This window comes from Felis catus, chromosome B3, assembly GCF_018350175.1.
Source record: "Felis catus isolate Fca126 chromosome B3, F.catus_Fca126_mat1.0, whole genome shotgun sequence".
NCBI classification, from domain to species: domain Eukaryota; kingdom Metazoa; phylum Chordata; class Mammalia; order Carnivora; family Felidae; genus Felis; species Felis catus.
The window spans coordinates 136,271,769-136,285,524 of record NC_058373.1 but is presented as its reverse complement, the minus strand read 5'-3'; the positions used below and the strand labels follow the sequence as shown (position 1 = coordinate 136,285,524).

General features: G+C 34.9%; 1 protein-coding gene across 31 annotated transcripts in view; it reads right to left on the bottom strand.

The window, feature by feature from the left end:
- UNC79 (unc-79 homolog, NALCN channel complex subunit) overlaps window positions 1-13,756 on the bottom strand; it is a 320,681-nt gene that overhangs the window by 180,284 nt on the left and 126,641 nt on the right. For all 31 annotated transcript variants that reach the window (XM_045060452.1, XM_045060454.1, XM_045060457.1 and 28 more), the window contains 2 exons: window positions 12,541-12,596; window positions 11,731-11,860 (listed from right to left, as the gene is read on the bottom strand). In XM_045060452.1, the coding sequence (XP_044916387.1) occupies window positions 11,731-11,860; window positions 12,541-12,596 (186 nt within the window). The remainder of the gene's footprint in view (window positions 1-11,730; window positions 11,861-12,540; window positions 12,597-13,756) is intronic.

Below are 13,756 nucleotides of genomic sequence, written 5' to 3'. Positions count from 1 at the left end.
AAATGAGCATTATACATTTGTCAAAACTGATCCAGCCATGCACTTGATACTTGTGCACCTTGCTATATATGGAATATGCCTTTAAATAAATTATTATACACACCAACAAGAGAGAGATAATGCCTGACAATTTCCCAAAACTGATAAGAGATATCAAGCCAAGAAGTCCTATGAACCTCCCAAAAAGACAAACATAAATAATATCACAACTAGATGTATCATAGTAAAGCTACTGAAAAAATAAAAAATAAAGAAAACCTACTCTCAGCAACGGATAGATCATCCAGACAGAATCAATAAAGAACTGCATATCTGAGCACTATAGACCAAATGAACATGACAGACATGTACAGAACATTCTATCCAACAACAGTATAATACACTTTCTTCCCAAGCACACATGGAACATTTTCCAAGCTAGACCATATATACAAGCCACATATATAGAGAAACAGGCCACAAAACAAGTCTTGGCAAATTCAAGAAGATTGAAATCATACCACATACCTTCACTGTCCACAACAACATGAAACTAGAAATCAGTAACAAGAAGAAAAATGGAAAAATCATAAACACATGGAAATTAAACAACACTCTCTTGAACAACCAATGGGTCACAGAAGAAATTAAAGGGGAAATAAAAGTTTCCTGAGACACAAATGGAAACATACCTATGAGATATGGTAAAAGCAGTTTTTTTTTCTTTTTTTTTTTTTAATATATGAAATTTATTGACAAATTGGTTTCCATACAACACCCAGTGCTCATCCCAAAAGGTGCCCTCCTCAATACCCATCACCCACCCTCTCCTCCCTCCCACCCCCCATCAACCCTCAGTTTGTTCTCAGTTTTTAACAGTCTCTTATGCTTTGGCTCTCTCCCACTCTAACCTCTTTTTTTTTTTTTTTCCTTCCCTTCCCCCATGGGTTCCTGTTAAGTTTCTCAGGATCCACATAAGAGTGAAACCATATGGTATCTGTCTTTCTCTGTATGGCTTATTTCACTTAGCATCACACTCTCCAGTTCCATCCACGTTGCTACAAAAGGCCATATTTCATTCTTTCTCATTGCCACGTAGTACTCCATTGTGTATATAAACCACAATTTCTTTATCCATTCATCAGTTGATGGACATTTAGGCTCTTTCCATAATTTGTAAAAGCAGTTTTAAATGGGAAGTTCACAGTAATAAATGCCTACATTAAGAAGCAAGAAAAATCACAAATAAAAAACCTAACCCCACTAGAAAAAGAAAAAAAACTGAGCCCCAAGTCAGCAGAAGAAAGGAAATAATTAAGAGTAGAGCAAAAATAAGTGAAATAAAGAACAGAAAAACAATAGAAAAGATTAACCAAACTAAGAGTTGGTTCTTTGAAAAGATAAACAAAACTGGCAAATCCTTAACTAGACTAACCAAGGAAAAAAGAGAGAAGACCCCAATCAACAAAATTTTAAATGAAAAAAGAGACATTATAACTGATACCCCAGAAATACAAAGGATCGTGAGAGGCTACTGTGAACAACTGTATGTCAACAAACTGGACAACCTAGAAGAAATGGAAAAATTTTTAGAAACATACAACTTACCAAGACTGGATCAAAAAGAAATAAAAAATCTGAATAGACTATTAGTAAGGAGATTGAATTAGTAATCAAAAATCGCCCAATGAACAAAAGCCCAGAAACAAATGGCTTCACTGATGACTTTTCCCAAACATTTAAAGAAGAAAACACCAATCTTTCTCAAACACTTCCAAAAAAAATCAAAGAGGACAGAACATTCCCAAACTCATTTTATGAGGCCAGTATTATCCTGATACCAAAACCAGAAAAGATACTATTAGAAAAGAAAACTATAGGCCAATATCCCTGAATAATATAGAAGCAAAAATTGTCAGCAATACTAGCAAATACTAGCAAACCAAATTCAGTAGCTAATAAAAGTATCATTTACCATGATCAAGTAGGATTTATCCCTGGGATACAAGGATCACTCAACATATGCAAATCAATTAATGTGATACATCACTTAATAGAATGAAAGAAAAGAACCATATGATCATTTCAATAGACACATAAAAAGCCCTCGACAAAATTTAACATCTATTCATGATAAAAAGTCTTAAACTACATGCCAGAAACATCTCAATATACTAAAGGCCATATGTGACAAGCCCAACAGTTAACAACATACTCAGCAATCAGAGGTTGAAAACCTTTCCCCTAAGATCAGGACCAAGACAGGGTGCCCATTCTCACCACTCCTATTCAACATAGTACTGGAAATCCTAGATAGAGCAATCAGGCAAGAAAAGGAAATAAAAGGTATCAGAATTGGAAAGGAAGAAGTAAAATTATCCCTATTTGCAGGTGACATGATTTTTATATAGAAAATCCTAAAGACTCAACCAAAAATCTGCTATATCTAACCAATGAATTCAATAAGGTTGCAGGATACAAAAATTAACATATAAAAATAAGTAACATTTCTATACACTAACAATGAACTTTCTGAAAAAGAAATTTAAAAAACTGATCCCATTTACAATAGCATCAAAAACAGTAACATTATTAGGAATAAATTTAACCAGAGAGGTGAAAAATCTCTAAACAGAAAACTGTAACACAATAATTAAAGAAACCAAAGACACAAATAGAAAGGTACTGCATGTCCATGGATTGGAGGAATAATTATTAAACTATCACTACTACCAAAAGCCATCTATAGATTCAATGCAACCCCTATCAAGATTCCAATGGCATTTTCTACAGAAGTAGAAAAAACACTCCCAAAATATATATGGAACCACAGAAGACCCCAAATAGACAAAGAAAGCCTAAGAAAGGAGAACAAAATAGGAGGCAACACACTCCCTGATTTCGAATTATATTATAAAGCTATAGTAATCAAAACAGTATGGTACTGCATAGAAACAGACAAATAAACCAATGAAACTGAATCAAAAGCCAGGAGATAAACTGAAACGTATACAGCCAACTAATATTTGACAAGGGAGTCAAGAATACTTCAATGGACAAAGACAATTTCTTCAATAAAATGGTGCTGGTATAATTTGACATTCATATATAAAAGAATGAAACTGAACCACAATCTTATACTACTCACAAATGTTAACTCAAAATGGATTAAGGAGTTAAATGTAAGACCTGAAACCACAAAACTCCTAGAAGGAAACATAGGAATAAAGCTCCTTAACATGGGTCTTGGTAATGATTTTTTGGATATGACACCTAAAGCATAAGCAACAAAATCAAACTACCTCAAACTAAAAAGCTTCTGTACAGCAAAAGAAACAACAAAGTGAAAAGACAACCTCTGGAATGGAAAAAAATATTTGCAAACCATATATCTGATAAGGGATTAGAATCTAAAATACATAAAGAATCTATACAATAGCCCAATTTAAAAAATGTACAAAGGACTTGAATAGCTGAATAGACATTTTTTAAAAGCAGATATACAAAAGGCCAACAGGCACATGAAAGGATGCTCAACATCATGAGTCACTGGGGAAATGCAAATTCCACAGTGAGGTATCATCTCATGCCTGTTAGAATGGCCATGATCAAACAGACAAGAGATAATAAATGTTAACATGGATGTAGAGAAAAAGGATTCCTTGCACTGTCCGTCAAATTGTAAATTGGTACAACCACTAAGGAAAACAATATGGAGTATCCCCCCAAAATTAAAAATAAATCTATCCTATGATCCAGCAAGTCTACCTCTGGGAATATATCCAAAGGAAATAAAAACACTAACTCAAAAAGATATCTGCATGAATGTAAAAGAGCAGCATCATTTACAATAGCCAAGACATGGAAATAACTTAAGTGCACACCAATAGATGAATGAGTAAAGTTGTGATATACACACACAATGGAATATTATTTAGCCCATTAAAAATGAGGAAATCCTATCATTTGCAATAACATGGATGGACTTTGAAGGCATTATGTTAAGTGAAATAGGTCAGACAGAGAAAGACAAATACTGTATGATCTCACTTATATGTGGGATCATAGAAAAAGAGAAAAAGAGATCAGACATGGTTACCAGAGGTGGGGTGGGGAGGAGGAATTAGAGGAAGGTGGTCAAAAAGTACAAATTTTCAGTTATAAGACACATAAGTAGTAGGGATGTGATGTAAAACATGATGAATACAGTTAACACTGCCAGATGATATGTAGGAAAGTTGTTAAGAGAGTGAATCCTAAGAGTTCCCAATACAAGGAGAATATTTTTCTTTTTTTTCTCTTTTCTTTTCTTTTCTTTATATTATATCTATATGAGATGATGGAGGTTAGCTGAAGCTACTGTAATAATAGCAATATATGTAAATGAAACCATCATGCTGTATGCCTTGAACTCTTACAATGATGTATGTCAATTATTTCTCAATAAAACTGAGAAAAGATATTTTTTAAATTTCAACAAAATAGAAAAAAATTCAAAATACAAAAGGCAATTTACCTTCAAAAGAGCAACAATGACAGCTGACTTCTCAATAGAAACAATGAACATGAGAAGATCATGAAATATCTTCAAAGTGTGAAAAGAAAATCACTGTTACAGAATTCTATATACTAAGAAAATAGCTTTAAAAAATAAAGGCAAAATAAAGATGTTTTCAAACAAACACTGAGAAAATTTATCCCCGGTAGAAGGGCACTAAAGGAAATATAAAAACGTATTATTAAAGAAAAATAAGCAAATCCCAGATGGGAGCTTAGAAATATAAAAAGGGGCAGGGGGAGCCAGAAAAAAGAAAATCAAATGAATATTGGCTGCAAGGACCAATAATTACATGTTGTAAAATTATAAAAAATAGAGAATATAGCATGGAAGTTTGGAAGGGCTAAAAAAAAAAAGTTAAAATCATCCGTCATTTTAGAGGAAACGGTAAAAGTACTATTTTATACTAGACACTGATATGTCAAGAATGCATGGTATAATCTCTAGGGTAATAATTAAAAGACTACAGAAGATTGAATAATTCAATAAGACAAAGACAGAATACTTAAATATACTCAATCAGTGCAAAAGAGGCAAAAGGGAGAGAAAAAAAGGGAACACAGAAAAGGCAGGAGAAATAGAAAGCAAACAGAAAAATCGTGTATTTAAAATGAAATATGCCAGTAATTATATCGTATATATATGGACTAGGTGCTCCAAACAAAGGCAAAAATCATGAAAATTGACTTTAAAATATAGAACTCTATGCTGCTCAGAAGACACACATGAAATATAAGAATGTAAAATGGTTGAAAATAAAAGGGTGGAAAGTTATAGTATGCAAACACTCATGAAAGCTGGTACAGCTATATTCATGAAAGCTGGTATAGTTATATTAGTCTAAGACAAAGTAGATTTTAACACAAATAAGCATTGCTAGAGATAAGACGTACATTTCATAATGATATAAGTTTCAATTCACTAGAAAATATTGCATTCTTGGGGAGTCTCGGTGGTTCAGTCAATTAAGCATCTGATTTCAGCTCAGGTCATGATCTTACAGTCTGTGAGTTCAAGCCCATGTCAGGCTCTGTGGTGACAGCTCAGAGCCTGGAGCCTGCTTTGGATTCTGTGTCTCCCTCTCTCTCTGCCCCTCCCCACTCACATTCTGTCTCTCTCTGTTTCTCAAGAATAAATAAACGGTGGAAAAAAATAAATATTGCATTCTAAATTTGTAAGCACCCAATAATGCACATATCGGCAGAACTACAAGGAGGAATACACAAATCCACAGTCATAGTAGGAGATTTTAAAATTCTACCCTTGGTAACCAATAGAAGAAAAGATGCAATAAGGATATAGAAGTTTTAAACTACACAATTAACAAATTTTATTTATTTGACATATATAGAACACAGTAGCAAACAACTACCAAATACAAGAGATGTTTTTTAAGTATACAGAACATTACAAAATAACCATAGGCTCAACCCTAAAGAAAGTGCAAAAAGTGTTAAAAAAATGAAATAATACAAAGTATGTTGTCTGGCCACAGAGGAATCAAACTATAAATCAATACAAAATTTCACAAGGAAAATCCCCATATGTTTAGAAATCAATCATCATCCTTCTATATGACCCATGGGTCAAAGAAGAAACCATGAACTTAAAACTCAGCATAGCAAAGGAGGTTTCAGCCAGTGCAATAAGTCAACAGACATAAAAGACTTAAGGATCGAAAAGGAGACATTAAATTGCTATTATTTAGCAGTAACATAATTGCACCCACAGAATTTTTTTAACTGCAAATAAATTATTAGAATTAAAAAGTGATTTTGCAAGTTTTCTGGATACAAAATCAATATACAAGAATTACCTGCATGTCTACATACTAGCAACAAAGAGTTAGAAAGTTTAATTTTTCAAAGATGTATCACTGACAATAACATCAAAAAAATAAATACCTAGGAACACACTACATGAGATATAGGTAAACCACCTACACAGAAAACTGTAAAACAGCACTGAAGGAAACTAAAGAAGTCTAAATAAATGAGATATGCTATGCACATGGATTGGAAGATTTAATACTATAAAGAAGTCAGTTCCCCATATTGATCTATAGATTCCAGGAAATGTCTGTCAAAATCCTAGTAGTTCAGGTGTGTTTGTGTGTGTTTAACTTAACTCTTTAACTTAGCAAATAGCTAGGAATAACTTTGAAGTAGGAAAAAGAAAATAAGGAGAAGGAGAAAGAACAGGAAGAAGAGAAATCAGGGGGAGACAAGGAAGAGAAAAATAATAACAAGGTAGAAAGACTTGCACTGAAAGATATAAAGTTTTATTATTAAACTGCATTAATTCAGTGTGGCTTTGGGGAAAAGAAAAATATACTAATTAAACTAAATAAAGACCCCAGAGAACCATCCTTAAATAAACACTTGATTTATGATAAAAATGTACCAAGCAGTAAGAAGAGGTCAATCTTTTCAATAAATGATGTTGAGTCCACTGACTATCCATAGAGGAAAAAATTGACCGTTACCTCACACCATACAGAAAAATTAATTTCAGATACATCTAAATGTAAAAGGTAAAATTTTGAAAACAAATCAAGTATTGCCCCAAATGTGGAATATAGACAAAAATAACTCTCATATACTGGTAATAGGAATATAGTTTAGTACAACCCTTTTTGGAAAACTGTTTCCCATCATCCATTAAAATTAGATATATGCGGGGGGAGGGGGGGAGATGTAAAAATTACATATGTGCACACCCTTTGATCCAGCAATCCCACCATGGGCATATATCTAACAGAAATGTGTGCATGCACACACCAAAAGATACATAGAAGAAAGTTCAGAGCAGCATTACTTGTAATAGCCAAAAAGTTGGAACAACCCAAATATCCATTAATAGTAAAATCAATACATACACTGTAGTACATTAATTTTGTAGAATACATGTAGCAATAAAAACGAACAAAACACAGTTATGCTCAACCCATAGACAAATCACATGCACATACACACAGACACACACACACAAATAATGTATGATTCCATTTATATACAATTCAGAAATAGGCAAAACTAATCTTGGATGTTGGAGGTCAACTTAGTGGTTACCTTTGGGGTAGAAGGAGGAGGTAATCATGGTGGTAAACATGGTGGAAGATGTTCCCCATACACCTAAAATCTGTGTTTTTCCATATGAGTATAAAGTACAAATATAAAAGGTTTAAAATACTTTTTTAAATTTGTGGAGATAAAATAACAAAAAGATAAATAAGAAGTCAATAATGGAGAAATTATGACATAAAAGTACTGGTAGACTTTCTTCTACTTGTATACAACTCAAGAATCCAACTGTACTAAGGTAAGGTTAGATATCTCGTAGCCTAGCCCAAAGTCTAACCTTTTAGTACTTATTCTCAGTTCATTTTTATAACTTCGGCAACAAACTGTCTTGGAAATGTAGATCTTGTGCTACATCTTTTGTTCCATAGTTCAGAGGGAAATCACACAACAACCAGTGCTGACCTAAATTATTTACCAGTTGAGACACTGTCACACACATACAAAAACAAAAGACTCAATAATTTCTTTCTCCCCCACAGAAGCAGAGTGTTATAGGACAACAGAATGGCTATTTCCATTGCCAAGAAACTTCTTGTAATTTTTGCATCTTTAAGACTCATATTCGATGAGCAAACTAATTGAAGGAGTTTTTGTTGTTGATAAATAATAATAAGCCCAAAAGAGGCAAACATTGCATCTTGCCAAATCCTCACTATTTGATTTTCACATCAGCTGTAATTATTCCTATGTTACTATGCTTAAAAAACAACAAATAATTTATATACACATATATAAAGTTAAAACAATGGCTAATTACTAACAATTATTAAATCTAGGTGGCTATAGATATGTTCATAGTGTTATTCTTTGAACTTTTCTGATCTTAAAAATGTCATAATGAAAGCTTGGGAGGGAAACCTTGTATAATTACATACAATATGAGGTCTATTTCGTTTTAAAATACATATCAAAAAACTAGAGAGAAATACACCAAAATGTTAACACTGGTCATCTCTGGGTAGTAGTATTCTTTTTTCTTTCTTATATAGTTCTATAATTTTTCTAAGAGCAATGTTTCCTTTTAAAAAATTAATTTTACTTTTTAAAAAAGAAATAAATCACTCAGAAAGCATACAAAAGCTTCTGGTCCCTAAGAAAGTATTTCATATTTGAGTTTCCAAGCCCATGAAATTCTGTATCCATATAACTTTTATTATTAAGAATAATGTATATGTAGAGTCAGATAACAACTAAATACTGATGATACCCTTCAGTGCATCTTTCATTGTGACAGATGTTGTAGAAAATTTTTTTTTTATTTAAAAAAAAATTTTTAATGTTTATTATTGAGAGACAGAGCATGAGCAGGGGGAGAGGGAGACACAGAATCCGAAGCAGGCTCCAGGCTCTGAGCTGTCAGCACACATGCGGGGCTCGAACTCACAAACCATGAGATCATGACCTGAGCTGAAATAGGACGCTCAACCGACTGAGCCACCCAGGCGCCCCTGTTATAGAAAATTTCTAATGCTCCTGTTAAAGTTTAATTAAAGAACTGAATTCAAAGAAGTGATGTCACACTGTTAGAACAGAAAAACGTGGGTTTTCAATGAACATAATGTAAGTCCAGATTCAAGCTGTGCTCCCTTATTCTCTGTGTGAATTTAGGGATGTTACTCAAACTCTGTGTCCCATTTGTCACCTATAATGTTTAAATAAGAAAACCTACATCCCAAGATTTTTGCGAGGGTTAATTGAGAAAATGTCTGTAAAACCCAATATAATGCTGGTCCATAACTGTGTTCAGTCAGGATAAGGTGAAAGTATTAAGTGAGACAGAAGCAGCTAGAACAATGTCTGACAAACAGCCATTGCTAGATCAATAGTAATACATGGAGCAGCAGAATGATTCATTTTTTTCCCATGATCTCTTGTTTCCTGCATAGAATGCCATGGTCAACTAGGATGGGGGTTCCAAGACAGTCACTACCCCAGGGCCTTGGACAGTGCCTGGCAGGTAGCAGGCACACAATGACACACTTGAAAGAATGAAGGTGGACGGAAGTACAATCACAGCAATGGACTGAAGAATGGATGCCGGTCGACACAGGCATCTTGTTCAGATCGGCCAAGAAAAGATGAAAGAGCAGCTCTGATCTCAGTAGACACAGACTGAGCTATTCTGGGGAGACATGGTTGACTGGCTCTTCCTGGCAGGTAGGGTCACAGGGGTAAACGGAAGCTGCTGTCAGCCTGCCAGGCTTCTGGGATGCTCTGAACAGGCGAATCTCATCATGCGGCTTGTCCGTTTAAAACCTGTCAGTGGTTTCCTTTTGCTGTCAGGATAAAATCCCAACTCCTTCACAGGCCCTGCCAGCCTTTCTGCTTATCTCTAGCTGCTCTCCTCCTGTCACTCCATTGTCTGGCTGCACATAACCCTTTCTGGTTCCTAAATAGGATCATGCTATCTCTGGCCTCTAAGTCTGAACCCATGTGTTCCTCCTGCCTCAAATGTGCATTTTATCCACTCATGATCCCTTCTCCCTTTGACATCTAGAGTGTGCATATCTTTCAGGTGTCAGCTTACATTGAGTGACACATGACACATGACAATTTAACCCTCCCCAAACTTGCCCACCCTCAGGGTGGGGTCAGAGGCCCCTGCTGCATATTCCCATAGCTCTTTGTATTTGTTCTGCCTTAGCCCTTATTACACTGTAAAGCAGTTTCCTGGTCTTCCCCAGAAAACTGAAATGTCCACACACAGTGATTTTAGTCTGTTTTCATCACTTTACCACTCGGTGCCTAGAATAACACCTGTCGACACCCTATAAACATTTGTTGAAGAAGTGTATCAGTTTCCATATCCAGACTGCATTAAGCTCCATGGGGTCTGGTTCTGAATCGGTTCTTACGGCATCAGCAAACAGTGCCTGGCACATAATAGTTACTCTTCAAATATTTATCGAATAAACTTCATTTGATACTGGTTCCCCATTCATACATCATGTCACGCTTATTGCAGGGATATATTGAGAAGCTGAATATTCCAGCCATTTCATGTATTTTATTAGTGCTTCCAAATTTTTTCCTTTTTTTATATTCAAATTGTCCACTTAACAATATTTAAATATTCTCTACTATCCATGATTTAAAACACCAATGATACCAATTTCCATTTTTTAAAAAGGTACTCACTATTTACCTTCATTGCTTTAATTAATATTATTGCACCACTAAAGCCAATATTATTTTTTCTGAATTCAGAATAAGCCCACCAGAGACCATCAAAGCCCAAAAAACAGGTGTTAACATCTCTTAACACTCGGCTTTCATCAGGAACATAAATCAGACACCTGAATTAAGTTAAATCCCTTTTGAATCACCTCAAATCATCATGGGAAAGACAAGTAATACCAAGAAAGAAGGAGATTCTCAGAGGATCAATGTACAATCTCACAATAACTTGAATAAAAGCTATCTTTGCCAAAATATCCACTTCTCCTATTTTCATGAAAATATGTAGACAACTAGGTAGGGGGACAGAGCAGGCAGGGACATCAGAAACTCCATTAAGCATAGGTTCCTTCTTTGATTTTATAATATACAAACATAAACAATAGGACTCAAGGTGTTTTGTTTGTTTGTTTGTTTGTTTGTTTGGTAAATATACATCTTTACATTTAAATTCAACGTTTACTTCTTGGTTATTACACAAATATTCACCAATTGTTGACTCTTCCTGTCCAAGTAGGCTCTCACGGTCACTTAATTTTTATTTAGTGTATGAACTGGTAATGTCAAACGTGCAAGTCTTCTCCAGGCAGAATTAGCCAGCTGAGGTTTTGCTAAATGGTGGGCAAACCAGCGGCAATACTCGCTGCTCACACCTTTGATTCAGCTTAGCGATAGTTAACACCCACGCCAGGTGTACAGCGAATGAGACTAAGACTTACTTAGTCTGTTTGCTGCAATGTCATAAATGCTCTCGAAATTGATTTTCATTAATTGATTTTATAACACCTAGTTTCAGAAAGGGTTTATGACAATGTCTCAAGGCACATAAATATAATCCAGCAAGACTAAAAAAAATAATAATAATAAGTAGGTGAGGCAAATGTGGCCAAAGAGAATTAAAATGGGGCATCCCAGGGCTTATTCTCATCTTACCTGTGTACTGCAAGCCCCTGTATTCACTTATTGCCCCAGGAGGTTTTAAATTGGGCCAGTAATGGAACAACATTTGTACAGCCGGAGGTTTCACTTGTGAAGGCCCATAGGCAATCACGTACAAAAGATCCTAAAGGAAACAGGAAGCATATTTTGACTTAGCATCATCAAATAAAAATAAAAACAGCTCACTTAATATTACCAAAGCAGTGAAAATTCCAATAGAAGGGTTGGGTGGTTAATTTCCCTGACATCTCATTACCTACGTCTGTTTCTCAGATGAGATCACATTAAAACATTATTTTTTATTATTCATTTATTGGTTCTGTAAATAAGCCCTCCCTAATTCACCCTCCAGGTAATGGGCAAAACTACACTGTCTTTTAACAAATTCTTCTCTATCCAGGATAACGTTAAAGAAAGATTTTAGAATAGCATAAACCAGTTTGCCAAACACTGCATTTTAAAAATAGTTTTCTAAAATATATTTCATAACAATTCACATCTCCTATTTGAAAGAAGACAGGTTCTTGAGCACCATTTCGAATTAAATAAAATTGTCATGTAATATAGTATTTGCTAAATTATAAGAATAAGAGATACTCAATTACTTTTTCTGTCGGGCTACTGTGTTAGTCAAGTAACATTTCTGCTTTAAATAGTAAGTTAACCAGGGAGGAAAGAACTCCAAGTTCTACCACACCAAAATAATAAGACACCAATAAATTTGACCTTTGTTTTGCAAACAATTTTTACTATATTATATAAATTAAGTTTGTGGCAATGAGTTAAATTTGGCCCAAAACTTACTTTCCAGACTTCTTGCTTATATTTCATGAGGCATTCCAATAATTGACAATGATACACTGTGAGGAAGAAAATATAATTTGAGCATGAATTGTAAATACTAGATAAAATATCCTTTGAGATATAATAAAATATATTAGTATGACTTTACACTCTAATCATTAAATTAGAAGTTACTTATTTCCAAAAGAATAAAATTGGATTACTATCTTACAGATACATAAGAATAAACTCAAAATGGTGGAGCCTGGGTGACTCAGTTGGTTGAGCACCCAACTTTTGATTTCAGCTCAGGTCATGATCTCATGGTTCCTGGGATCGAGCCCCCCATCAGGAGCCTGCTTAGGATTCTCTCTCCCTCCTTCTCTGCCCCTCCCCAACTCGTGTGTGTGTGTGTGTGTGTGTGTGTGTGTGTGTGTGTGCGCGCGCGCACTTGTGCACATGTTCACGCATGTGTGCCCACTCTCTCTCTCTCAAAACATACAAATAAGTATTTTTTTAAAAAAGAATAAACTCAAAATGGGGCACCTGGGTGGCTCAGTTGGTTAAGCGCCAGACTCCGGCTCAGGTCATGACCTCACGGTTCATGGGTTCGAGCCCTGCATCGGGCTCTGTGCTGACAGCTAGAGCCTGGAGCCTGCTTCAGATTCTGTGTCTCCCTCTCTCTCTCTGCCCCTTCTTGGCTCACACTGTCTCTCTCTCTCTCAAAAATAAATAAACATTAAAAATTTTTAAAAATTAAATAAGAATAAACTCAAAATGGATTAAATACATAAATGTGAGACCTAAAACCATAAAACTCCTAAAAGAAAACATAGGCAATAAACTCTTGGACATCAGCCTTAGCAACATATTTATGGATCTGTCTCCTTAGGCAAGGACAACAAAAGCAAAAATTAACAAATGGGCCTACACCAAAATAAAAAGCTTCTGCACATTAAAGGAAACCATCAACAAAACAAAAAGGCGACCTACTAAATGGGAGAAGATATTTGCAAGTAATATGTCTGATAAGGGGCTAATACTCAAAACATAAAAAGAATTCACACAATTCAACACCAAAAAAACAAATAATTTTATTAAAATATGGGCAGAGGACCTGAACAGACACACAGATAGCCAACAGACACATGGAAAGATGCTCAACATCACTCATTATCAGAGAAATGCAAATCAAAACCCCAAAGAGTTAACCCTCACACCTGTTAGAATTGCTAGC